The sequence below is a fragment of the Xenopus laevis genome, chromosome 3L (assembly GCF_017654675.1).
Source record: "Xenopus laevis strain J_2021 chromosome 3L, Xenopus_laevis_v10.1, whole genome shotgun sequence".
Taxonomy (NCBI): Eukaryota; Metazoa; Chordata; class Amphibia; order Anura; family Pipidae; genus Xenopus; species Xenopus laevis.
The window spans coordinates 100,013,587-100,038,551 of NC_054375.1; the positions used below are offsets into that span (position 1 = coordinate 100,013,587).

At 39.3% G+C, this 24,965-nt stretch overlaps 2 protein-coding genes across 2 annotated transcripts; both read right to left on the reverse strand.

The window, feature by feature from the left end:
• Nucleotides 1-204: 204 nt before the first annotated feature.
• Nucleotides 205-10,716, reverse strand: LOC108711328. Its single transcript, XM_018252956.2, has 2 exons — nt 5,962-10,716; nt 205-318 (listed from the first exon to the last, which is right to left on the reverse strand). Exon 1 carries the CDS (start codon nt 8,549-8,551, stop codon nt 7,274-7,276), a length of 1,278 nt encoding a protein of 425 aa, XP_018108445.1. The 5' UTR covers nt 8,552-10,716; the 3' UTR covers nt 205-318; nt 5,962-7,273.
• Nucleotides 10,717-14,012: 3,296 nt separating this feature from the next.
• pclaf.L (PCNA clamp associated factor L homeolog) lies at nt 14,013-17,766 on the reverse strand. The gene is made up of 4 exons (XM_018252957.2): nt 17,611-17,766; nt 15,678-15,761; nt 14,231-14,411; nt 14,013-14,153 (listed from the first exon to the last, which is right to left on the reverse strand). Exons 1-4 carry the CDS (start codon nt 17,669-17,671, stop codon nt 14,093-14,095), a joined length of 387 nt encoding a protein of 128 aa, XP_018108446.1. The 5' UTR covers nt 17,672-17,766; the 3' UTR covers nt 14,013-14,092.
• Between the last annotated feature and the right edge of the window lie 7,199 nt (nt 17,767-24,965).

The following is a 24,965-nucleotide window of genomic DNA, read 5'->3' on the forward strand; positions in this document are numbered from 1 at the left end:
TGACTAATGTACTAGTCAAAGTATTTCATAAAGATTCCTAACCCCCCCCCCCCTAATGTTTATTGCTGTCTTATAGTAAAACCTCTTAGCAGTGAATGAGGTTAATGACAGGCAAAGCAGCAGAAAGATGTGCTGACTATGTGCTAGATATAAGGATTGGAGAGATTTAAAAGAAGAAGCTATTCTCTGTATAACTACAAATTCACTGACCTGGTTTCTCAATGGCTGTGTTTGTGATGGCCGCTCCCTGTGCCCATGACTCTCCCTGGTTATTGCAGAGGTCCCAGAATCTATATGCACAGATCCACCTGGGGTAGGCTAGAAGATGCAAGAGAATTATCTCCCACTTTATACATTAGAAAATGAAACAAGAACAGAAAAGAACAAGTCAAATCAAAAAGATTACATAAAACCTAAGATAATTAATTTTCTCCCACTTTACACATCAAAAGTAATTAATCCATTTAAAAAAATTACAGAAAAAGGGGTCTATCACCAAGACATAAAACGCTGTATAATAAAAGTCGCTTTCTAATAAACATGAAATTCTTTTTTTCTGAAACATCCATATCTTTTATAAACTTATTTATGTTACTAAATTATTATAAACTCCAGCAAAGACTGGAGGAAACAGGATTTAAATAGTAGATATAGTGATTTTTATTTAGCTAAACTAAGGCTATGGGTGCACACACAGGCTGAGGTCAGCCCAATTCTGCAGGCTGAAAATAGTTGCTGACAACAGCCTCTGTCAGGTCCGGACTGAGAATTAAAATAGGCCCTGGCATTTCAGGTACACAGAGGCCCACTCAGCTCACACAGAGGTCCAAATAGCCCCCACCAGTCTACTAAATACTGACTTTCTATGGCACCTTATAGCAGCCCCTCTGGCATTTGCCAGAACCCAGTCCGGGCCTGGCATCTGTGTCCAGGGCCGCCATCAGGGGGGGACAGGGGGGACAAGCGTACCGGGCCCGGGCATGAAGGGGGGCCCGGCAGCGCTGCATTTTTTTGAAGATCCGGGCCCCCCTTACGAGCGCCCGAGCCGTACGTCTTGCCTCTTCAGTGCCGAATGCGGAAGTGCCGAAAAGCCGAAGCCGATGCGACGAAAAGACCCGAAGTCACGGAAAAAGCCGAAGTCACGAAGCGCCGAAAAGACCCGAAGTCACGAAAACAGCCGAAGCCGAAGTCCTGAAGCAGCGCAAAGACCCGAAGTCACGAAAACAGCCGAAGCCGAAGTCCTGAAGCGGTGAAAAGACCCGAAGTCACGAAAGGAGGCGAAGTTGAAGTACTGAAGCCATGAGTTCAATTCTACTGAACACCAGTTTGTGTTTTTTTTTTTTTTAATCCCCTGGCCACCAATGTATTATTTTAATATTCTATAGGCCCCTGCCACCAATCTTTTTTTTAAAACTTTTGTTTTTGGGGCCCCAATTTTTTTTTTAACTCGTAAGGGGCCCCTTGCCACCATTGTTTTTTTTTGGTTTTTTTTTTAAAAAAAAAAATTAATTTTCTTTTTGGTGGCCCCAAATTTTTTTAACTTGTAAGGGGGCCCCTGCCACCAGTTTTTTTTTTTTTTCAAAAAAAAATTATTTTTTTTTTAAATTTTTTTTGGGGCCCCAATTTGTTTTTAACTTGTAAGGGGGCCCCTGCCACCATTTTTTTTTTTTTCAAAAAAATTTTTTTTTTGGGGCCCCAATTTGTTTTTAACTTATAAGGGGGCCCCTGCCGCCAATGTTTTTTTTTTTTTCAAAAAAAAATTAATTTTTTTTCAAATTTTTTTTTGGGGCCCCAATTTGTTTTTAACTTATAAGGGGGCCCCTGCCGCCAATGTTTTTTTTTTTTTCAAAAAAAAATAAAAATTTTTTCAAATTTTTTTTTGGGGCCCCAATTTGTTTTTAACTTAGAAGGGGGCCCCTGCCACCAATGTTTGTTTATTTTTTAGTTTTTTTTACATTTTTTTTTGTTGGGGCCCCAAGTTTTTTTTAACAGGGGGCCCCTGCCACCAATGTTTTTAAAAAAAAAAAAATTTTAATTTTTTTTTTTTTGGGGCCCCAATTTTTTTTATAAGGGGGCCCTGACCATCAATAGCTTTTTACAACTTGTGTGGGGGGGGGTTACTTTTTTAGCGCTGATGTCTGTGTGGTCTTTTAACTGCGATGTGGGCGGGATATGGGGCGGAGCTTGGTCGTCAGTGTGGGCGGGGCCCAGGGGGCCCCAAAAATTTTGTTGTACGGGGCCCCGTGATTTCTAATGGCGGCCCTGTCTGTGTCCATAGCCTAACACAATAGAAAAAGGTTTGGAATTATTTCTTATGGTGACAGGCTGTCTTTAAATAAGTCTTACATATTATAAACAATGTTGAATCATTATCTGAACAGGAAAGAATTGCCTGAATGCCCCCTGTCCACAATCCCGGCACTATACAATACACACAATTTATTAATATATATTACATTTAAAAAAAATTTTTAGCTACGGAGATCCAAATTATGGAAAGACCCCTTACCTGGAAAACCCCAGGTCTTGAGCATTCTGCATAACAGGTCCCATATATAATATACATATATAAAATACAATATGTTAAAAATATACACAGTTAAGAAAATAATAACTGCTGCTTTGACTGCTTTATGTCACTCAGAATTCGTTGGATAATTCATTGATAATTGGATCCATCAAATTCATTACCTTAAAGGGATACTGTCATGGGAAAAAAAAAAATTTCAAAATGAATCAGTTACTAGTGCTGCTCCAGCAGAATTCTGCACTGAAATCCATTTCTTAAAGGAGCAAACAGATTTTTTATATTCAATTTTGAAATCTGACATATTGTCAATTTCCCAGCTGCCCCAAGTCATGTGACTTGTGCTCTGATAAACTTCAATCACTCTTTACTGCTGTACTGCAAGTTGGAGTGATATCACCCCCTCCCTTTTCCCCCCCAGCAGCCAAACAAAAGAACAATGGGAAGGTAACCAGATAGCAGCTCCCAGAAAGATAGCAGCTGCCAGAAAGCATTTCTCTCCTAAAGTGCAGGCTCAAGTCACATGACATGGGGCAGCTGGGAAATTGACAAAATGTCTAGCCCCATGTCAGATTTCAAAATTGAATATAAAAAAATCTGTTTGCTCTTTTGAGAAATGGATTTCAGTGCAGAATTCTGCTGGAGTAGCACTATTAACTGATTCATTTTGAAAAAAAAATTTTTCCGATGACAGTATCCCTTTAAGTCAACCAAAAACATAATTTACACCCAATAGGCTTGTTTTGGAGATGGAGGGGGAGTGAGAGAGAAGCACTCCTTACTAAAGATCAACTGCCTGGGTGCTGATAATAACAGCTATAACAATTGCAATTGAAGTATAGCACCCAACAGGACTAACATATTTTATTAGAAGCCCAACAAACACTAACCTTTCTCAAGGATAACAAACAGAGAATCTCTGTTACCCGATAGATATAAGGAAACTGGGCAGTCACTGATGAATTGTGTTTATTTTTTTATTCCACTTTATTTTATTTTTTGTGTTTTTTTTATTCCACACATAAATTTTTTTGTCAGTTTAGAAATACCATACAATGAAGATGTGGCCACATGAAGTAGCAAAAGTAATAATTTATGTTTTAAAGAGACCCTATCACCAATCTGCCACTAATACAAGGAAGCATAACATAAAATACTTTATCAGTGGTTTCATTTACCAAAAAAACATTTAATGAGTAGTAGATCCAGAGATATAGGATTTGAAATTCCCGAAAATTTCCCAGAATTTTTCTGACTTGTCCCAAGTTCCTTAACTCCTGCACTCCTGCACTGATAAACTTCAGTCTGTTTACTGCTACACTGCAAGTTGGAGTGATATCACCTCTCCCTCCTCTTCCTAGCAGCCTATAAACAAAACAATGGGTAGCTAGCCAAATAGCAGCTACCTGACACCTTTGCTGAAGGATTTGTTTGCATTGCCCAAGCCCTACCTAGTGGTAGCTAGCACCTTTAGCAATGCAAACACGACCTAGGATCACAGTAGAATACAATAAAAGGGGAGAAATAATAGTTGTCTCAAAGCAGTTCCATCCTGAAGTGCTGGCTCCTTCTCAAAGCTCAGAATCAGGCACAATGCAATGAAATGGCCACCTTCACCAATATTACAGCTAAAAAAAAATGTGTTGGTTGAAGAATAAAATTTTAAGTGGTTGAGTGAATTATTTGCAATGTAAACAGTGTAATTTATAAATAAAAAGTAAACCATAAAAATCATGACAGAATCCCTTTAAACAATATTTTATTACCTATATCATATTTCCTTAAAGGGATCCTGTCATCGGAAAACATTTTTTTTCAAAACACATCAGATAATAGTGCTACTCCAGCAGAATTCTGCACTGAAATCCATTTCTCAAAAGAGCAAACAGATTTTTTTATATTCAATTTTGAAATCTGACATGGGGCTAGACATTTTGTCAGACTTACCGACCGGGGAGGAACTGCTGATGTTGAAGAAGACAACCCTTACAGCCCCCTCACAAGTACAACCCCCAATTAGGCACAGAGGGAGGCTAGTGAAGGTGAGGTATGGGAGCCTGTGAATCTAACTGGATACTCTGATCTGTAGGGTAGCTTCAGGTGCCGGTTAACGTGACTGCAGGGAGTACAGAGAAATACGGGATTAGCAGTGTAAACAGCGAGAAGCGGGAATCTGTAGACACGGGAGAAGTTCTCAGCAAGCACCTTGGCGTCAGCTGTAACAGGTCCTGGCGTATAGACCAGCAGGAATGAAGGTCGGCTCTAGTGAAGAAGATAGGCCACGTAACCCCACAACACTGGGAGATCAGGTGGATGTTCCAGTAGGCAAATCAGAGAACACAAGGCTGGATACCAAGGGGTTAATTCGAAGCGTGGTCGGTCAGGCAAGCAAGGTTGGCAACAGTAAATCATAGTCTATGCAAAAGTGCCAAGGGTTAATGTAGTAGAGTAGTCAGATAACAGGCAGGGTAGGCAACAATGAATCAAGTCCAAACGAAGTACCAGGGGTTAATGAGAATGAATAACCATACAGCAAGCAGGGCTGGCAACAGTGAATCGAATCCAAGCAAGGTTCGAGAGTCAGAAGCAGAGTCAAAACCAAGTTCAGTAGAATTAAAGAATCACTTACTCAAAGTGTAGCCAGGAAACACGATGTCCGAGCACTGGGGAGTCCTCTGCGCTGAGCTAAATGGTGTCGCCTACGTCATCACACTGTGCCACCTGGATCCCTGGGACCAGCGCCGCGACGCCCTGTAATGACGTCGTTGACACGCACCGTGCTGCTGCTGGAACGCACTGGACACGCTGGAACACACTGGACACGCCGACTGGACCCACCACAACCCGTAAGTACCTGACACATTTTGTCAATTTCCCAGCTGCCCCTGGTCATGTGACTTTTGTCTGCACTTTAGAAGAGAAATGCTTTCTGGCAGGCTGCTGTTTTTCCTTCTCAATGTAACTGAATGTGTCTCAGTGAGACATGGGTTTTTCCTATTGAGTGTTGTTCTTAGATCTACCAGGCAGCTGTTATCTTGTGTTAGGGAGCTGCTATCTGGTTACCTTCCCATTGTTCTTTTGTTTGGCTGCTGGAGGGGGGAAAGGGAGGGGGGATATCCCTCCAACTTGCAGTACAGCAGTAAAGAGTGATTGATGTTTATCAGAGCACAAGTCACATGACTTGGGGCAGCTGGGAAATTGACAATATGTCTAGCCCCATGTCAGATTTCAAAATTGAATATAAAAAAATCTGTTTGCTCTTTTGAGAAATGGATTTCAGTGCAGAATTCTGCTGGAGCAGCACTATTAACTGATTCATTTTGAAAAAAAATTTTTTTCCCATGACAGTATCCCTTTAAGATATAAAAAACAAGGAACTTATTCTAGAAGAATAAGAAATATAAAAGTATTAACCAGAGTTTATCCCTACTCACAATTGGCCTGCCAACCTAGTCGTAAACATAATCAAAGGTATATCCTTTTCTTTCGAACAGCTCTGAGAAAAGTGTCTATAGATAATCATAATTCGGTTTCTCAAAAAAGTCTAGCCGTCTCACATATCGTAAGTAAGTGGCCATTTATTTTGAAGACAGAAAAGTAGAAAGGCTAAAAATGAGCGTACTCTTGACCAAAATGCTGTATTATTTTGACAATGTTACTTACACCATCTGTGTTCCTATTTTTTAGGTTTTTCTTTAGTGCCAATATTTAAAAATGTTACTTTAAATGAAGATTCCTGTCAGTAATGCAATACCTACAAACAGAACCTTAAAGTATAGTGGGGAGTTGAATACAGCAAACAAAGGGTCCTGTCTGAAGTTCCTACTTTTGACTTTGTGGGAAAAAAGCATATAAAGCAAACATGTTTGGCACACTTTGTGGTACATATGGCTAAAACCTAAACCAGTAAGAAAATTCCACTACTGATATCCAACATCAACTGCAAAAGCTTATTTTTAAATAAATAAAATAAATATAGTGAAAAATTTTTTTGTATTTCTCCAGTCCCCTTGTTCAGGTCAAAATATTGTGTATTTTAAAATCACTAAATGCAATATTATGTGTTTTTTAAAAACACTAAATGCACATATTCATGACTATAAAAACAAGTATATTTCCTACGAGGGCTAATTATGTTACTATATTGTATAAAGTTACATTTCTTTGTATATATTCATGTATCTATTTAATCTATTTATTTTCTGTCACTTTTTTCAGCAAAAGGAAACATTTGTAACTTCTTAACTGTTATTTAGTACCTAAAGTAATTTATAGAGCAAGAAAATTATGTTTAAAGGTCTTTTGTATATTTCTGATTTAATAAACCTCCTTTTATATATATCTGGTTATGTTTTTATTTAAATTCATTCTCTTTTATTTTTTATATATATATATATATATATTGGCCACATGAGAGCTAGAACAGGCATTCGACTAATTGTCATACAGTAGGTCATTCGTTCAATTTTTGTTTTCCATTATTTATTTTTTATATACTGTTAAATTCAGTGTATTGGACAAAATATACTCAAGAAATTAAAAAATTAAACCAAATTGAGCCAATGGTGTTACTGTATGAAAAGAAATTATTGCAATCAAAATCAAAATAGTTATTGTTATGAATTTGTCGAAGTACCTGGGAAAAGTAGGGGGTTCTACACATAATGATGTTATGTAAAAGACTGTCACACATTAACTCCATCATAATAATGATAGAGTCAATATGCGAAAGTCAAACACACACAATTATCTTATAAAATACTTTATATCCCCTTCTTTGTTAAGTCCTTTTGGTTTCGCAGTATTCAAAGTCAATATCCAGTGAAACTCCCTCTTTGTTAATTTATCCTCTATATCCCCTTTTCTCTTACCAAGTTTGATAAATTCAATTACTTGGAAAGTTACATATTGCTCCATCGCCTGATGTTTATCTATTACATGCTCAGCTATTGCAGATGAAAAGTCCCTTCTATTTATGCAAGCCAGGTGTTCCAAGACACGATCTTTCAATCTCCTGGTAGTTTTGCCTACGTATTGTTGTCCACACCTACATGTGGCTAGATATATAACATTCATGGTTTTACAATTTGCATACATCCTATTTTTATAACACTTTTGTGTGTTTGTACTCTGAAATTGATCTGATTTGTTAATAAAACGACAGCATTTGCATATGTTCGCTCCACATTTGTAAGTGCCCAAGACTTTCATCCAATTGCTGTTGTCCGTTTTATTAATATCTGGTAGCATACTTGGTGCCACTTTATCCCTCAGGTTAGGACTACGTCTGTATACTATTTGTGGTTTCTTAAGGTCCATAATGGATAGAATAGGATCAGCATCAAGTATAGACCAATGTTTGTGAATTATACTTTGTATTTGTTTGGCCTCTGTACTGAATGTCGTTATAAATCTTATCCTTTTGTCTTTTTGTTTGTATCTATTATTTTTTGTTGTTTTTAACAAGTCAGTTCTATTTTTCATTATCGCATTCTCATAGGCTTTTTTGACACAGTCAGTTTCATAGCCCCTGGATGTGAGTCTATCCCAGAGTTCCATTGATCTCTGGTGAAAGGTGTCCCAAGTGGTGCAGTTCCTTCTTAATCTGATGAACTGCCCAGTCGGTACACCCCTCAGCAGTGGTTCTGGATGACTACTATGCCTATGTAGTAATGAGTTTCTACTTAGGGTTTTCCTATACACATCAGTAAGGATACATGACTCTTTAATTGTAAATTGTATATCCAAAAAATCCATTGTTAATTGGTCACTCTTATATGTAAACCGTATATTATTATTATTATCATTACAGTAATCTACAAAGCTTTCTAGTTGTTGGTTGTCCCCCTCCCAAATGATGATCAAGTCATCGATATAGCGATGGTATTTTTTAATGTATTTCTTATAGGGATTGTTCTCAATGAGTATGTGATGTGTCTCAAACCACCCCATAAAGAGGTTGGCATATGAGGGGGCAAACTGCCCCCATTGCTGTGCCACACCTCTGTAAGTAATATTGACCATCAAACATGAAATAATTGTGTCTTAGTAGATAGTCCACTGCATCAAGTATATACTGGTTCTGATGTGGGGTGTATAGTTTCATCTCATCTAACTAAAAATATAGAGCATGTAATCTTGATGTAATATAGATGAATAGAGAGCTGAAACGTCCATTGTAACCCAGATGTACCCGTTTCCATTCCATATCAGTTGGTTTGCTAATGGCATCTCCGCTATCTCTTAAGTATGAAGGCAAATTAACTACCATAGGTTGTATCAATTTATCAACATATTCACTTAATTTCTCATTCAGGGATCCAATACCTGCAATTATAGGACGTCCTTTAGGTCTATATTGATCTTTATGTACCTTCGGGAAAGTATGAAAAATAGGGATCTTAGGAAATTCCACTTGTAGATACTGTAATTCATTATCATTTAATATACATTCAGTTCTACCATATTGTAAAAAATCATATAGTTTTTTCTGAAATAATAGTGTCGGATCTCCCTCCAACTTGACATAATTATTGGTATCTCCAAGTTGTTGTTTGATATCTGATTCATAATATTCACGATTTAAAATAACTATAGAACCCCCTTTATCCGAGTTTCTTATAACTATATTATTATTCGTTTTGAGAGTTTATTGCTTGGTATTCTTGTTTGCTTAAATTGTTTTTGTATGATATCACACGTTTATCAGATAGTTTTTTTTAAATCTGAGATTACCAAATCATAAAATCTCTCTACAAATGGTCCCTGATGTGTTATGGGGTTAAAGTGTGATTTTACCTTTAAATCAGTGTGTATTATTTTGGTATTTTCTGCAGTTTCTGTCTCACCCAGTGTGTACATAATGTTAGTACTATTTACCAGATCTAATTGATCTATAGCCTCTAATACATCTTGAGTTAAAAAATTACTATCTATACCCACTGGTAATTGTAATTCAGTATCTTTGTCCTGTGCATGAAAACTGACAATAACTGAAGAGAAGCTGACGTTTTTCTCACTTCCTTATCAACTGATACATCAAGCACCTGTTGAATTAAACTCTATCCTGCACATTCTTTTAATGAATACAAAACAATCTATACTTTTTACAGTTATAAAGTACTAATTTAAAACTTTTTTGTCTTTCTCGGAACTCACTCCGCTCTCACACTCTAAACAGGATCATTTCTTAAAGATGATAATAAGCCCCTACAAACCAAGTTGGCAGCTTATTGGGCTAGGTATGGGGCCCTCTTAGTGACCTGTCCCAATTTATATTTGGCAAGTGTGATTGGGTGGGTTTCATTAACTTTAGAGAGCATGAATGGAAAGGCATGTAACTACTGTACATTCTCAGAAATAACAACAAAAGTCAACTGATGCGACTGCTAAGGATATGGGCACAAAGGCTGTTGTTAGCTTCAGTTGTCAGCCTGCATATTTTTGCAGGCTGAGAGAAGCAGATCTGCTTAGTGTCCCTGCTCCATTGATCTGCATCAGGCCAGCCTGTGTGTGGTCACACACAGTGAAGCTAAAGCTGAGGTCAATGTGTTACCACACACAGACTGGTTGAATTCAAATCAATCTCTCAGCCTGCAGAAATACTCAAGCTGACAACAGCCTGTGTGCCCATAGCCTAAATGCATTTACAAGAACTTATTCCATGAAACTCACATGCAATCTGGAAGCCTTAATCTCATACTAAACTTGATCAAAGAGACTGATTATAACGAAAGTAGGCAGATGATCACAAAGTGTTTGTAAGCATCTTGTTTATTATGCGAGATACATACAATACAAAACATATTTTTGATTTATTAATTTATAACTGGTTGGAAAATGCCCATTTAAATGCAGAATTACAAGAATTAGCTTTCTCTTTGTTGATTATGCTAACATGCACAAATTAATGATTAAGGATTTTGCTTGAGTTGCCCTTTCCTAAATACATAATTGTTACAAGTAATAAGGGTGATATGTAATTATGTATATTATAATTGTTTAGGACTACAGCCAATAGAAGAATCAGATGATAGGTACAATGCAATTCAGTGGCTGGAGACTTCCCTGTGTTTATTGTATTATTTACAACAGGGCTGTCCAACTGGCGGCCCGCGACCCCCCCTCATTTGGCCCTCTACATCAAAATCTGCCTGCTGTGTCTTTTTACCATATGTAAAATTTAAAAGGTATCACTACAGAGACTGACTGGCCCCTGCATTGTCTAAACCTCAAATTCAGACTAATCCCCTGCATTGTTCACTGTTCTAAAATCCTGTACTGTTCACACCTGAGACCCAGACTGAAACTGCCCACATTGTTCACCTGTTCACACCTTATACAAAATGCTAATGGAGCACCAGCACTGTATGTAGTACATATTAGACTGGTCCTGATTCCTGTCTCCTGCTCTGTTCTGCCTTCCATATGCTCCCTGTGTGTGTCATACTTTGGTATTTGTTCTGGGGGTTTGTTAGCATTTGAAAAGTATTGTTAGTGGCCCCTAAGGTGTTTAATCATATGCTGGGGTATTGTATTATACACAGGGGAGGAGGAGGCATATGGATTTATGGTTATGTCTTAATATGACTTAACTTTTTTCCCATATGAGTGGCATCCTTGCCAGGGCAGGCACAAGGTAGTTTGGCACCCTAGGCAAGAGCTTCAATCAGTGCCCCCTGTCCTGCATTACAATTTCTCTCCTTACCATGATGGTTTTTAAATAAAGAAAGCAAGAAAATGTACAACACTTTTTCATTTATATTACTGCCCCCTGTACCTGTATCAGCAAGCCCAGCAGCCATCCATCATACAGCCATCATATTGCCCCCAATTTATCTGTGTCAGCAACAGCAAAAATAAATCTGATCACATCATATTGTCCCCAAGTATTTATGTACCTGTGCCAGCGCCCAGCAGCAAACATATGGCCCCCAAATCTGTACCTGGCTGTGCCAGCAGGAAGCTTCACACTTTACAGTAATAGAAAGAATGTCTTCAGTTCAGTGCAACTGTGCAAGGCTGAGAGCAGCGAGAGCCACACCAAGCAGGCCGCCAGCTCTCTGCTTCTCTCTGTCATCCAACACATTAGTGACATCATTCACGCATGTATGCACATCGCGGTGCACCGCACAGAAGGAGCTATTTCACCAAACTGGGTGACCATGATTACTGAAACAAATGTTTAAATAAACGCTTGAAAAAAGTGCTCCCCTCAATGATGGCGCCCTAGACAGCCACCTACTCTGCCTACCCCTAGTTCCAGCCCTGATCCCTGCAGTAAGCACCAGCCATTTGGTTTTTTGGTGTGCTATTAATGTGGACATAGTCTTGCGGTAACATGGGTGTGGTTTAAAGTGGGTGTGGTCTAAACACAGGGAGTGGCTAACACTGGCTTCCGTTATCGGCCCTCCACCATGTAGATTGGAAAAATTCCGGCCCTTGGTACCATAGAAGTTGGACAGCACTGATTTACAATGTTTCTGGGGTACCGCTGCAGTTGATACAATAAACACAAGGAAATCTCTAGGCACTGGTAAGCCTTATTGAGCTGGTTGTGTACTTTGTCTGTTGCACTGATAAGGTGCCGAATCCCCTGGACTGAGCACCAGACTGTGTACACATAAGAGACTAGAATGGGCTTTGATACATATTTACTAGTACCAAAGTTTCAGCTACAAAATTGCAGCCTATTTAAAAGCATTAAGAAAGTAATGATAGACATAACAATGGTGCAGGGAAAACTAAAATGAAAATACACTTATGAGTGTAGCACTTAACATCAGCAAAATGACAAGTTCCCTGTATTCTTTGTAATCATGTATCCATGCAAGGAATATGAGTGGGCTAGACAGGTGTCAGAAAGGCCTAGTCACCCTCATAATGTCTATCCTGATTCATACATGATAATGGAGTTTTTGCTTTCTCTGAAATATCAGAAAAAAATGCTTACATCGATCCCTTGTTTACATCACATATATCCGTGTGTATTTAGTCACACTGCGTGTGTATAATGTATTTACTGTAGGGTATCAATGGTGCAGCACCAGATCTATTGTTGTACTACAATTCCCAAGATCAATAGCTGCCGAAGCTCCTGTAGTTCAACACCAGGAGGAGCCCAGGAAGAACAAAGCTGATACAGTGTATGTAGTGCGTTACATTATGTAACGGATAAATGTGTATAGCTGATGTGGAAGATGCACAGATTGAACGTGTGTGTGTTGTATCCGACTACACAATGACACCTCCAAACAATGCTCATTCACAATCATACACACACACCCAAATAACAACCAGCACAGCCAGAACAAAACATACGCCAGGGACACGCCCACTGATGCGACCGGTGTCACGCCTTTCCCAGCAATACGGCATCAGCGACGCCTGTGATGAAGTCCGATACAAAGCGGTGTATGGAAGGAAGCCTTGTGTCTCCTAGTGGAGTCACGTGCCTGCATAGTCAGGTGATCAACTAACATTTATGGCGTGGGAACAGATCGATTTGTTTTCTTTTGTTCTGATTTTCCCCAGTTTAACGTATTGTTCCAAATTTCACTTTTCGCCTTGATTAGTTTTATTAACTCTTTAATGTGAGCCAGGTTTAAGCTGTACTACGAATGATAGAATTCTGTGTTGTGGTATAATAATGTGGCACTGATAGTAGGATAACATTTGTTTTATAAAAGTTCTGGTGACTTAATGCGGCTGAGAAATGATTGCTTACTGGACAACCTTAAAAACGAATGGGGCATATTTCTGAGGGTGCGTAAAAACGCAAACCTCCTTAATGGCTGGTAACATTGTGTGACACCATAGGTACTAGAATTTACAACAGTTCCATGTCCTTCTAACACTTGGCCTCATTCCTTTATATGGCCATATTTGGGCTGCTATTTGTACATCCTGGGCTTATTATTTTTATTATTATTGCCCAGAGTGAAACCAACTTTGTTTTGGATTTTTACCTAAAGTGTAATTCCACAAACAATTTAACGGAGATCCTGTGTAGCTTTCACAAAAGAAACTTACAGCCAGTGCGCTTTAATTATCAGCCTGTGTAGTTTTCAGTGTGCATCTGTAGGTTTAGCAATATGCCATTTAGCAATACACCAAGTTAAAAAAAAATATGCACCTTTCCTACATAACTGAATGAGGCTCATGTCAAAACTGCATATCTTAATGTAATCCAACAATTAAGGCCAATATAGCCTTGGTGGGGCTCCTTTTGCTTAGACTATTCATTAGCGCTGACTCACTTTAGCCCATTCTAACATACAAAAAAAAAAATTAAAAAATAAAGTTAACTTGTGCAATACATGTGCTTAGGCAACAGAGGCCCCACAGCTGCAAACCTTACAAAAAAGGCATAGCATTGCTCTATTGGAGGCTTTATTGTTTATTTTAAAAAAAAGTAAGCTACAACTCGGCAAAAAAGAAACCTCAAGGTTAGTCAGAGCACAGAAACACACAAGTTGAAATTATGTACAAAATCAAGACTATAAACTTTATTTACAAATATACAACACAAAATGGAAGTCCTGTTTGGAAATACAGATTATAGTCTCACTCATCATCCAATTCAGCAGCTTCCTCCTCCGATGGATCTGGCGGCAAAGGACGGGACCTGAAATAGCAAAATTTTACAAAATCAGATGCAACTTATCTATTGGGGAAGGAGGGGGTGGGAAACCCTACACTTACTTTCTGGGTGCTTTTCCTTTTCCTGCACCACTGCCACCAGCTTCCTCATCATCAGACGGAATTCTATTTTCTTTCTCGGGCTGACTTGTAGATGGGGATCCAAAGAATGCTCCTATACCTTTTTGCCAGGTAGGAATTGGTCTGACACATACAGGATTTCCACCTGCATATTTACTTTCAGCTAGAAATAACCACAAGCAACTACTTACACTTTGCTATGGAATGTTCACAATGCATAGAGTAACAAAATAGAATTTGGAAGCATGCAGGTTTCATGAACCTCATCCAAAAACAACAGACACTGCAGGGTATCACAGCATAGAATGGATCAGTAGTTTGATGGATAATGTTGACAGGTTTGTGGTCTCCTGAAAGTGTACAATATTTATGAAACACTATACTATGAATCCAGGTTTACACATGTAAATCAGACTAGTCAAGTCATTACACTGTGGTGTAAATTATCTTTTGCATCATCCAGCCAGTTGTTTATTCATTGCATGGATATCAGAGGTCAATTTATGCAGACCAATACAACTGCCAAAACCTAGCTTAGAGTAGGTTGGAAAAAAAAATCAATTTTTATACAAGGTAATAAAATGGCAGCATTTGAAAATAGTGGATTGCAGGTAAAATACGGAATGTTACTTATGGCAGAAAGAAGGCACATCTAGTATAGGGCCTTCAGCCCTTACATGGGCACTAGCCTGCTAGTCACATCAGTCCCGCTTTTTTCTCAAAAATCACCAGGGTGTTTGAACCAGAGCCAACACAATGGTTTCAGATGTGAAAAAGTGTATTTCTGTGTGGCACTAGCCTAAAGGTTATATCAAGAGGCAACCAATGCCAAGTAAGATCATAAATTGTCAGATCAGTACATTCACACACAATAAATGGAGATGGACATGCACCATTGTTTTCCAGCACAACATTAACAGTTGTCAGGAACAGTTAAGTTAACAGGGTATTTCTTGACCCAGATAAATACTATGCTAAATTTTTATAATCAGGACCAGAGCAATGGGGATTGGTATACAGGAAATTAAAAAATTATGGTTCTCCTGCACCTCCCCATTGTTTCTGAACCAATGTAGGGGTGGTTGGGCAGCATGCTGGCCCATAAAATCCTGCCGCCCTAGGCTCGGACCTTGGTGGCCTCTACACAAATCTGGGCCTGTAGAGAAACAAAGTACATTGGACCCTAGTTAATCAAGGCTATTCATTTAATAAAATCTCTTCTGCTATTAAAAGGTGAGCGCGAATCTGAAACACAAGTCTGTGTGTGTGTGTGTGTGTGTGTGTGTGTGTGTGTGTGTGTGTGTGTGTGTGTGTGTGTGTGTGTGTATATATATATACACACACACACACACACTATGCATTTGACACCTTCAACTATTTAGCGGTTTGGAAGGAAAACAAACGTGGGATATTTAAATTATATACTCACATTTTTTACCAGTTGGTGAAGTGACATGATTGGAAGGACTGGAACTACTCCCAAATGTTTTCCTTGGTGCTCTGGCAGCAACAGCTATTACAGAATTCAAAAACACCACAAGGTTGAATGTTAGTATATTCTGAAAACAAAAATGTATATTGTACACAACCCTAAGAGCTTTGTAAGAATAGAACACTTTGTTTTAAGCATTTCAGTGATAAGAGCTGTACCTTGTGTTCTAGTATAGAACATTTTCCCCCCTCAAAAGAAGCAATCTATTCTTATCATAATCAGAACGACCTCATACAGTACTAATTGAATATGATGTTTACTATGGTATTCTAAAGACAAGTTACAATGTGTATTTTCTAAGTTATTTAACATTGTACCAACAGCTCTAGGGCTTTAAAAGGATTATTTGACTGCTAGCAACCACGCATTAGCAAACTGTAGATACCAAAGATATAGATATTTATTAAGAGGTACTTTGGGCAGTACCGATCCTTAAAGGGATTCAGTCACGTGAACACGTTTCTTGACAAAATACATCACTTAATAACATTCCAACAAAATCCTGTATTGAAGTCAGTCTTTCGGAAGAGCAAACCAATGCCACCATGCCCTATCTAGCAGAAGTACTCAATAGTAAAAATCCAAGACCACCTCAGCATAGACGGTGATGACCACTCCAGTTACATGGAGTAGAAGAAAGAATAAGACACTTATCATAAAGCAGTTAATTGCTGGCTCTTTGTGAAAACACAGAATCAGGCACAATGATCCAAGATGGCTGCCTGCTCTCCATTATTACAATTAAGAATTGAGCTTCTGTACTCCCTCTGTACCTGGGGAACCCATGACCCATTTCGGGAAACATATAGACCAGACGTACAGCACATTTCAGGATAAAAAGCTTTAACTTTGCCAATACCCAAGGTTTGTTCTGAATAAAGGTTTTTGTGGTGAAAAGGTGCAGTACATTTGCTTTATACAGAACAGATCCTGATACAGTTAGGTCTATATTTTCAGTCTCTATGATGGTCTTTGGATTTTTACCACTTTAATAAACGGACAACTACATAACCGAAGGCTTCTTGCTGTGCAAGTTAATACATGGAGTACCTACAAGTAAACCATAAAAGAAGGGGAACACAAGTTTCTGTCAGTGTGGGAATACATCCACACAAAAAAAAATGGACAACTTATTTGTGAGACTGACAGGACCAGCAAAATGCCAGTTAAGAAAGTAAATCCAATAAGTGAATGTGGAGGTGAAAATAGTGTAGCTATAAAGAAATATGCCCTTCCACCAACTTGTCTAGATAAAGGAGGGATAGGAATTTAATTGTAAACAACTAATTACACAACGAAACAGAAAGCCTTTTGTGCCATCACAATATTGAATAATACAAGGCATGCGGAGAGATTGTCCCTCAGGAAAGGCCACACGACACACAGCCATTTTAGTGCTAACAAGTCACTGGGTGCCGCGCAGTTGGACAGAGTGGCTCATGCTGGGGGCGGGGCTTACCGGCGTGTCCGCCAAAAATATACTAGTAGACAACCACGCGGAATAAAGGCGCTTTTACTAAGTGTGGAGAACGGCGATAACAGCATTTTGTTCCAGCCTAAATATATACACACACTACAAACGTAACCTATGTACTACTGGGAAATGATTCGCCTTAGGATCGAAGAGGTAATAGCTACATATTCCTGCGCGTCTACAATAATGTCCAACATACAGGCATTTAGATGTCACGGAACTACAACTGGCGACTGCACTGCAGACTTACATTCTAATTGGCAAAAAAAATATTCCAAAGATTTATTTGTTATACACTTTAAGGCTACAGCCGCCAGTTCTAACCAGATAGGCTCTGTGGAAGTTACACAGACATCATTACAGTAACCAGAACGGTTCTGAACAACCCAACCTCACCCTTCCTGTAGCTCCCCGTAGAAGCTGAAGAGCCCGCGCTGTCCGCCTTAGTCCTCACCATATTCGCTACATACAAACACTTGCGTCACACTGAATCCCTCTACCGCAACCGGCGAGATTTAAAGCGCGCGCCTCGGTGATATTTCACTACCGCCCATCGAGTGCCTTCCTATTGGACGTCTATTCACCTCCCGCCCACAATAATCTTTTCAACGAATTGTAATCAAGTGGGTAAGTAGCTGTAGCGTTAAACTAGCGTTCGCGCCTAAAATCCACACTAAACGACAGCCAATAGACGTGAGATTTGTTTGGGAGGGCGGTGCTTACGTGGCTTCCCGCTTTTCTGTCAGTCTGTCACAATTTGTCCTGGGGGGGGGGGGGGGTGCTGCTTTTTGGTCGTATTTGTTAATTGGCGGGAAAGAATAATCAGTAATAATTGTGGTACTTGATTTAATGAAGGCTTGTCAGTTTTTCTGGAAATGAGAGGCCAATACAAAACCAGAACTAACCGATTGATGCTCTCTGTTTATTACTTTTTGACGAATAGTGAATAAATAATAATGTGGCATGCCACAGGCCTGCAGGGTCTGGATGTAGAACATACGCAACATTGCCAGACAGTTAAGAAACTAAAAAAACAAAATATTATGGCAAAACTCTACCCATGATCTATCCAAACTATCCCCACTCCTGCAAGGCCTGCCACCTCACAACCCCCAATAGTTTTACTTGGGTCCCTCTCTGCCACAAGCCTCATGATGGCTTTTAGCCCTTCAGCCACTCTGGGAACAAAGCAGCTTTCCCCTAGATTGAAATAAAACGTATAAGTATAGATTCTATACTAGTGACATTTCATTGTGCACAGCCGCTTCCTGATGTTGTTACTCTACTTTATGTACAGTAGAACCCCCATTTTATATTTTTCAGGGGACCAAAAAAATGGTGTAAAGTCAGGGAAATGTATTATGCTGTATATATTGGTGGGATCACAAAAATGGTATAACATATGGAAAAACGTAAAATTAGGGTACGTAAAATGGAGGCTTCGCTGTATGTATCCAGCTGCAACTAGAACTCTAGAGGGAATAACATTCTACAAATAGCTGGCTTGTAATTTTGTTAAGAAAGTAGAAAATACCAAGTGTTGTCCTGGCAAGCAAGGAATTTGTGTCACTAATAGAATGGCAATGCTATACGTGTGCAACAGTTACTACTTTATATAGTTATAGAAAACCTGTTGTTAGGTTTGTGTGGAAACCAAAATATGGGCACAAGTAATTTGTGTAATATGTTTTCTTCCTTGCCCCCCATGGAAAATGTTCTGCTCAGAGGTCCTTCCTTGCCACATCCTCATAAGGGCAAAATATTTTCCCTTTAATATTATAACAATATATTTTTTCAGGAGGAGAAAAAATGTTTATTTTACTCCTATAAAAGTTATTGGCACCAAAAATTGCATAACCAAAAATGAACTTCTGTCTGTAAGATCTAAAGGACAATTCACTCTATTATATTCCTTTGCTTTTGATACAGTGACAAAAGAAATACCTGAGGAATTGAGAAAGCAAGCCTCTCGTGTTCCTCCCACTGATAACTTCACTTGAGACACAGATAGAAGTGCTGGAGTTTAGCCAGGCCCGAAATTGTGGAAAGGCCACCAAGGCCGGGGCCAAGAGTGGCAGGATTTTAGGGGCAGCATGCTGCCCAACCACACCCACATTGGTTCAGAAACACTGGGGATGCGCAGGAGATAAAACAGTTTTTTTAATTTCCCAGCAGGCCAGCACCAATCCCCATTGCTCCGTTTCCGATGATAAAAATTTGCTCGAATAAAAGGGGGCGACAAACGTCAGTGGGCATAGGGGTAAACGTTATGTAAATACGACCTTGAGTTCAGCTGCCAAAAGTTAAGGAATTGGCAATAGCTGCAAAAACATAGAAACCAAGACAATGTGCAGAATCAAAGTCAGGGTTAGGACAGGCAAGGAAATTCCCAGAAGTCCTGCCTCAAGGTCCCCATACACGAGTAGATATAAGTTGCCATAAGATTAAGTTGGCAGCTTGTTGCCCATTGTATGGGGCCCTCCTTGGGCCCACGATTGGATCAGTCCAATATCGCCCACCTTAAAGTTGGCATATCGGGGAGAGATCCACTCATTTGGCGTGGTCCCAAAATGAGCAGATCTCCATATGTATGGCCAGCTTGACAGCACAACCCTTATCTCTAGCTACTCTCCAAATCAATCACTTCTTTCCTCCAATGACCTTAGACTTTCCTCCTCCCTAGAAGCCTCCTCACATGCACAGATTGAGCAAACCTGTCAACCATCCCAGATTTTTCAGCAGTCAATTGTATTTATATCCCCATGTGGGAGTGGTGGAACATTATATCTACAGTATAGTCTAAACATAAAGAGGCATTGCCAAATAAATTGACTGTATTTGGTTTCCAGGAGGTTTAACCCTTTAAGTGCCAGGCAAATTTCTCATTTCGTTTGCACCTAGTGCCAGACTTGCACTTGTTCAGTTTAACAATGTCTTCTGTAGGTAGACCTCCATGAAACAATTGAAATTATTTATTGTTTTTTTTTGTTACAAATTGGGCTTTGACAGACAAGTGGAATTTTGCAACTTTTCTGGAGATGTGATGCGTATTTTGGGTGTAATGTAAAACAAATAAAATATTTAAAAATGTTTGAGTTCTTTTTCCATAGAAAAGTTACACACTTTTTTATTGTTTGTAAAAGCCCAGATACTGCCAAGTCCACAATAACACATATTTATATGTACCACACTTTTCTTGTCCAGGAGTAACCCCCAAACTAAAGCAGCGTTTGGAAAGAATTTTAGCGCAAAGTGGATAAGCACACATAACAGCATAACGTATATGTAAATCTAAAATATACCCTCAACTTTGGTATTTCTAGAAACTACAGACCTTCAGGTTTCGAGGCATGCTGTAGTTTTCTCTCAAAAGTCAAATATATTTTATCAGTGCATCATGAAATTTAGAGCTGTTTTTTATTAAATTTTTCTAAAATGTAAAATCTGGGGCTTCACTCTATGTGAACTACTCGCAGCTTTTCAGTCTAAACATCCCCTACCTGTGAAATAACCCCAACAAACCATATAATTCCACAAATGACACACCTTCAGCTATTCAAAGTAGCCATTCTTGCATTTCTACAAGGAGAATTATGGCTGCAGTCCTTTGTAGAACTAAGTGCTTTGGTCTGAAATAAAGGGAAAAAATATCCAAAGTTAGATTTCTCCCTAAGTTTCCATGGCAACTATAAAACAATCTGCTAAATACCAATCTACAAGTTCCCCTGCATAAAAAATACACAATATGCATGGCTACACATACTGTAAATACACAGCCACCAAACATCCCAAAACAGGGATAATACAAAATATTATGGCTAGAATTTATGTATGTCTCAAAGTTTTTCATCTTAAACTGCCCCATACCTGTTAAACTATAGATTTCTTGAAAATACACAACTTAATCTATTCAGAGACACCATTCTTGCTTTTCTATATGGAGAAATATGATAGTAGTTCCTTGCAGAAGTCAGCACATTGGTCTGAAATCACGGGAAAAAAGATACAAAGTTAGATCTCTTGGGACTGCTCTCTGGATCTACAAAGTGCTTCTACATACTATTACCCCAAATTAACCCCAAATATCTTCTTTTACTCACTCTTTTCTGTTTAATGAAGCATCTTTGATTTGAGTTTCATCTGTCCTGTGGTGTTATGAAACCAATTTTTTGCTTCTTTCTACACTTTTCAGCAATGACAAAATCTGCACCATTTTACAAAGTGTCCAAAGAAGTTAGGAATTTAGGTGGCAAAAATATACTGTAGATTAGGGCATCAACAACAGAGATGTTTCAACCACAACTTTTCAGAAAAATATATAATCTTAATGTCTATATCAAGAACAAATCTGAGCAGAAGACCATAATGTTTCTGCTACTCTGTGCAAGAAAACTGAAGGTCTTCAGTAACCACAAGAAAAACAAATTGCAAAAGTTGCCCAGAAATACACATACAAAAAATGGATAACAGATAACTGCTCTGATCGCTTCTTAGCGGTGTTAAGATGGCAGCTCAAACATCAGTGCACAGTTGGGAGCAAGTGTGAGTGAGTCCGGTCAGTGATCCTTTTTTACTTATTACTTGAGCTGCAACAGCTCAGTGATGCGTGGGCGCACTACCAGGCCTGGACTGGCAATCTGTGGGTTCTGGCAAATGCCAGAGGGGCTGATATAAGGTGCCATAGAAAATCAGTATTTAGTGGGCTTCTGTGTGGGCTGATTAGGCGTCTGTGTACATGGACGGATCTTCTTTAAGGCTTGGAGAGGCTAAGCCTACCCAAACCAGTCCGACACTTAAAAAAATGTAAATGCTGCCGCAGTCTGCCTTTAGCTGAAGCTGAGCATGGGGGATTTTACTGGCAGCCGACTGAGTTACTGTATTGGGGGGGGCTGAATTGTGTGTCTCTTTTCACGTCTGGTATTGCTTCAGTGCTGCTTCTTTGCCCTTTAAGTCCTGTCCAACTGTGGGGAATCAGAGGCAGGAGGTTGAACTCTGAACTTTCCCCACATCAATACAATTTCCGCTCCCTGTTCTGAGGGCAAAGCAGCAGCACCGAACCTGCAGCTCACATTAAAGAAAGTGCTTGACCCGTGGTCATCAATGTTCCCAGCACACAGAAACTGTCCACTCCCCAGCTGCAGCAACCTAATGACCGTCAAGAGGTCAGTAAGGAAACAGTTTTTGTTTTTTAAATAGAATAAAATTGAGGAGAAAAAAATATGGTGGGACAAAAAAGAAAAAAATTATGAAAGGCATAAAAAATCTTAAACAGATAACATTGGAGACAATTGAGGTATTCTATAAAAAAATGAAATAAAAAGGAAAGAATAAGAAGCACAAAAAAGAACAAAAAGCTGGAAGAAGTGAAAGTGGGAATGTGGAGGAAGGCAGGAGAGAAGACATGGACATAGAAAGGAAATGATAGAAAAGCAGAAAGCTGAAAGCACTAAGCAACAAAATAGAATGTGAGTAGGGTGCTCAGTATTTTTTGACTACATCTATAAATTATATGGTTGTGGGTCTGTGATGCTTCATGTGTAACAGTACCCATGTTGGTGGTGTATCAGTGGCACAGGGTAAACTGTACCTTAATTATATTCTAACAGTGTGTGTGATGTGATCATGAGCTTGGGGTATCAGTGCCCACTGCCAATTGCTGTATGTTATTAAGTTCAAGCATCCACTGTCTTTCACTATATAGCATTATGGTGGTGCCTTAGTTTACTGCCCTGAGTGTAAAATAAGCTTAGTGTGCCAGTACTGACTAACTTATATTATATTTAATTTGCCTTTGAGCAAAAGCCGCAAAACTCTAAACCTGACTCAAAAATAAAAGTAACTAAAACAAAGTAACTAAAACTCATTTAGGCTAATTTATCTAGAATGCCATGGTAGGATTGCAAATTATCTCAGCCTGTGTGCTGGGCCGTATTTATATATAGGCCCCCCGAGGGCCTGTGCCTAGGGCGGCACAGTTTTGGGGGCGGCCCACTGGGTGCCTATTTTTTTTGTTTTGTTTTTCTTTAAACCCTCCACAACAGATTTCCAGGAAATTCGGTGACGGATCTGAGGGGGTGAGGGGTACGGGGGCAATGAAGAACGCGGAAGTGATGACAGCATGCACGACTTAGGGGTGTCATCGGAACTAAATACAGCCCTGCCTGTGTGTGTTCACATTTAGCCTACCCAACCAAAAAAATCACCGTCCGCCTATGTCTGTGTACCTGAAATGCCAGGGCCTATTTTAATTCTCAGTCCGGACCTGCGCACTACTCTTCGGCCCCCCTCTGATACCCCATTGCTGCACGCTGCCCTCCGCCTTGACACAGGAAAGGTTTGCTACTACAGACAGCTAGGGTTGCCACGCGAGCGCAAATTCGCGCATGCGCAGGCGAAACAGGCGCCGTGACTGCTGGGCCTGCCTAGGGTGCCTGCCCAGCGAGGCCCGGAGCTGGCGCGAAGGGTCGCTGCGCTTTACAGTGATTATTGGATGATTCTGCTACCCTGTACAGGGCCAGGTAATCCCCGTTTCTACTCCCAACACATGATAAGTATTCCCAATTTTCAATGGCGCTTTGGTCAGCAATGTCCCCCAAGGTGTGGTTGACGCTGAGCCCCGCTTTCAATTCACATTTCTTCTATATCGTGACTCAACTTTTCCCCCCTTGACACTGTGTAATCTTTCTCTTGTTACTTTATATCTGCTTAATTTTATCAGTATGTGTGTATATATATACTTAGACTGTAAGCTCTATGGGGCAGGGGCCTCCTTCCCACTATGCCTCTTACCACATAGCAGTTAGGCTCTTTGTCCTGATATTATTCTGTATTTATTTATTATATGATTTATATATATATATATATATATATATATATATATATATATATATATATATATATATATATATATATATATATATATATATATATATATATATATATAAATATATATGCAGGTGTGAAAAAAAAGATGAAACCTTTTAAAGCTTATACAAAGTAAGCAATTCGTGAGAGGGGCCACACAAGGAGTGGTTGTGGACCGCCAATTGGACAGCACTGAATGTATAGTGCTGTTATTGAATTAAATTGCAATACCCAAACAGACTCAACATTTCAAGTTGCCATGAGCCTTATTATTGGCAAGCCCATGGTGCCATCTACTGGTGTGCTACAACATTCACATTCAGTTACAATCTGGATACGTTTAAGTACACTTGAAATATGGAATTTCATCTAATGTACTCCATGTCCCGTCTGTAGAAAATTATGTATGACCTGCATTTGTAGTATTCTTGAATCTGGATTGGGGTGGCCTTCCATGAATAGTACATAAAGTCACCTATTGAACCTATATAGTTATTGGAACGTATACAGCAGGAGCATGTAGTGCTGCATATACTGGCTCTATGCAAGAACAAATAGATATATGCACATCCCAGCATCATACTTTCTTACCCACTGCAATTCTCCCCTTAGCTGATTGCCACCTGTCTATTGCTTACCTGTACCTGCCTGAGTTGCTAGCTTTGGCAAGAGTCACCATAAATTGCAAGGAGTACTGTAGATGGGGTTTATGTAAAGCTACAGAGCCTGAGTTTTTATGTGGATGAAATAAAAACTGAAACAGACAGCTGTTAGAATTGATACAATAGTTGCTAATAATGCAGAGATGCTGTTGAGAAATGTATCAACTAAATGTTGCAAATTGTAACAGTTTAGAATCTGTATGTAGGGTTGCCACCTGGCCTGTA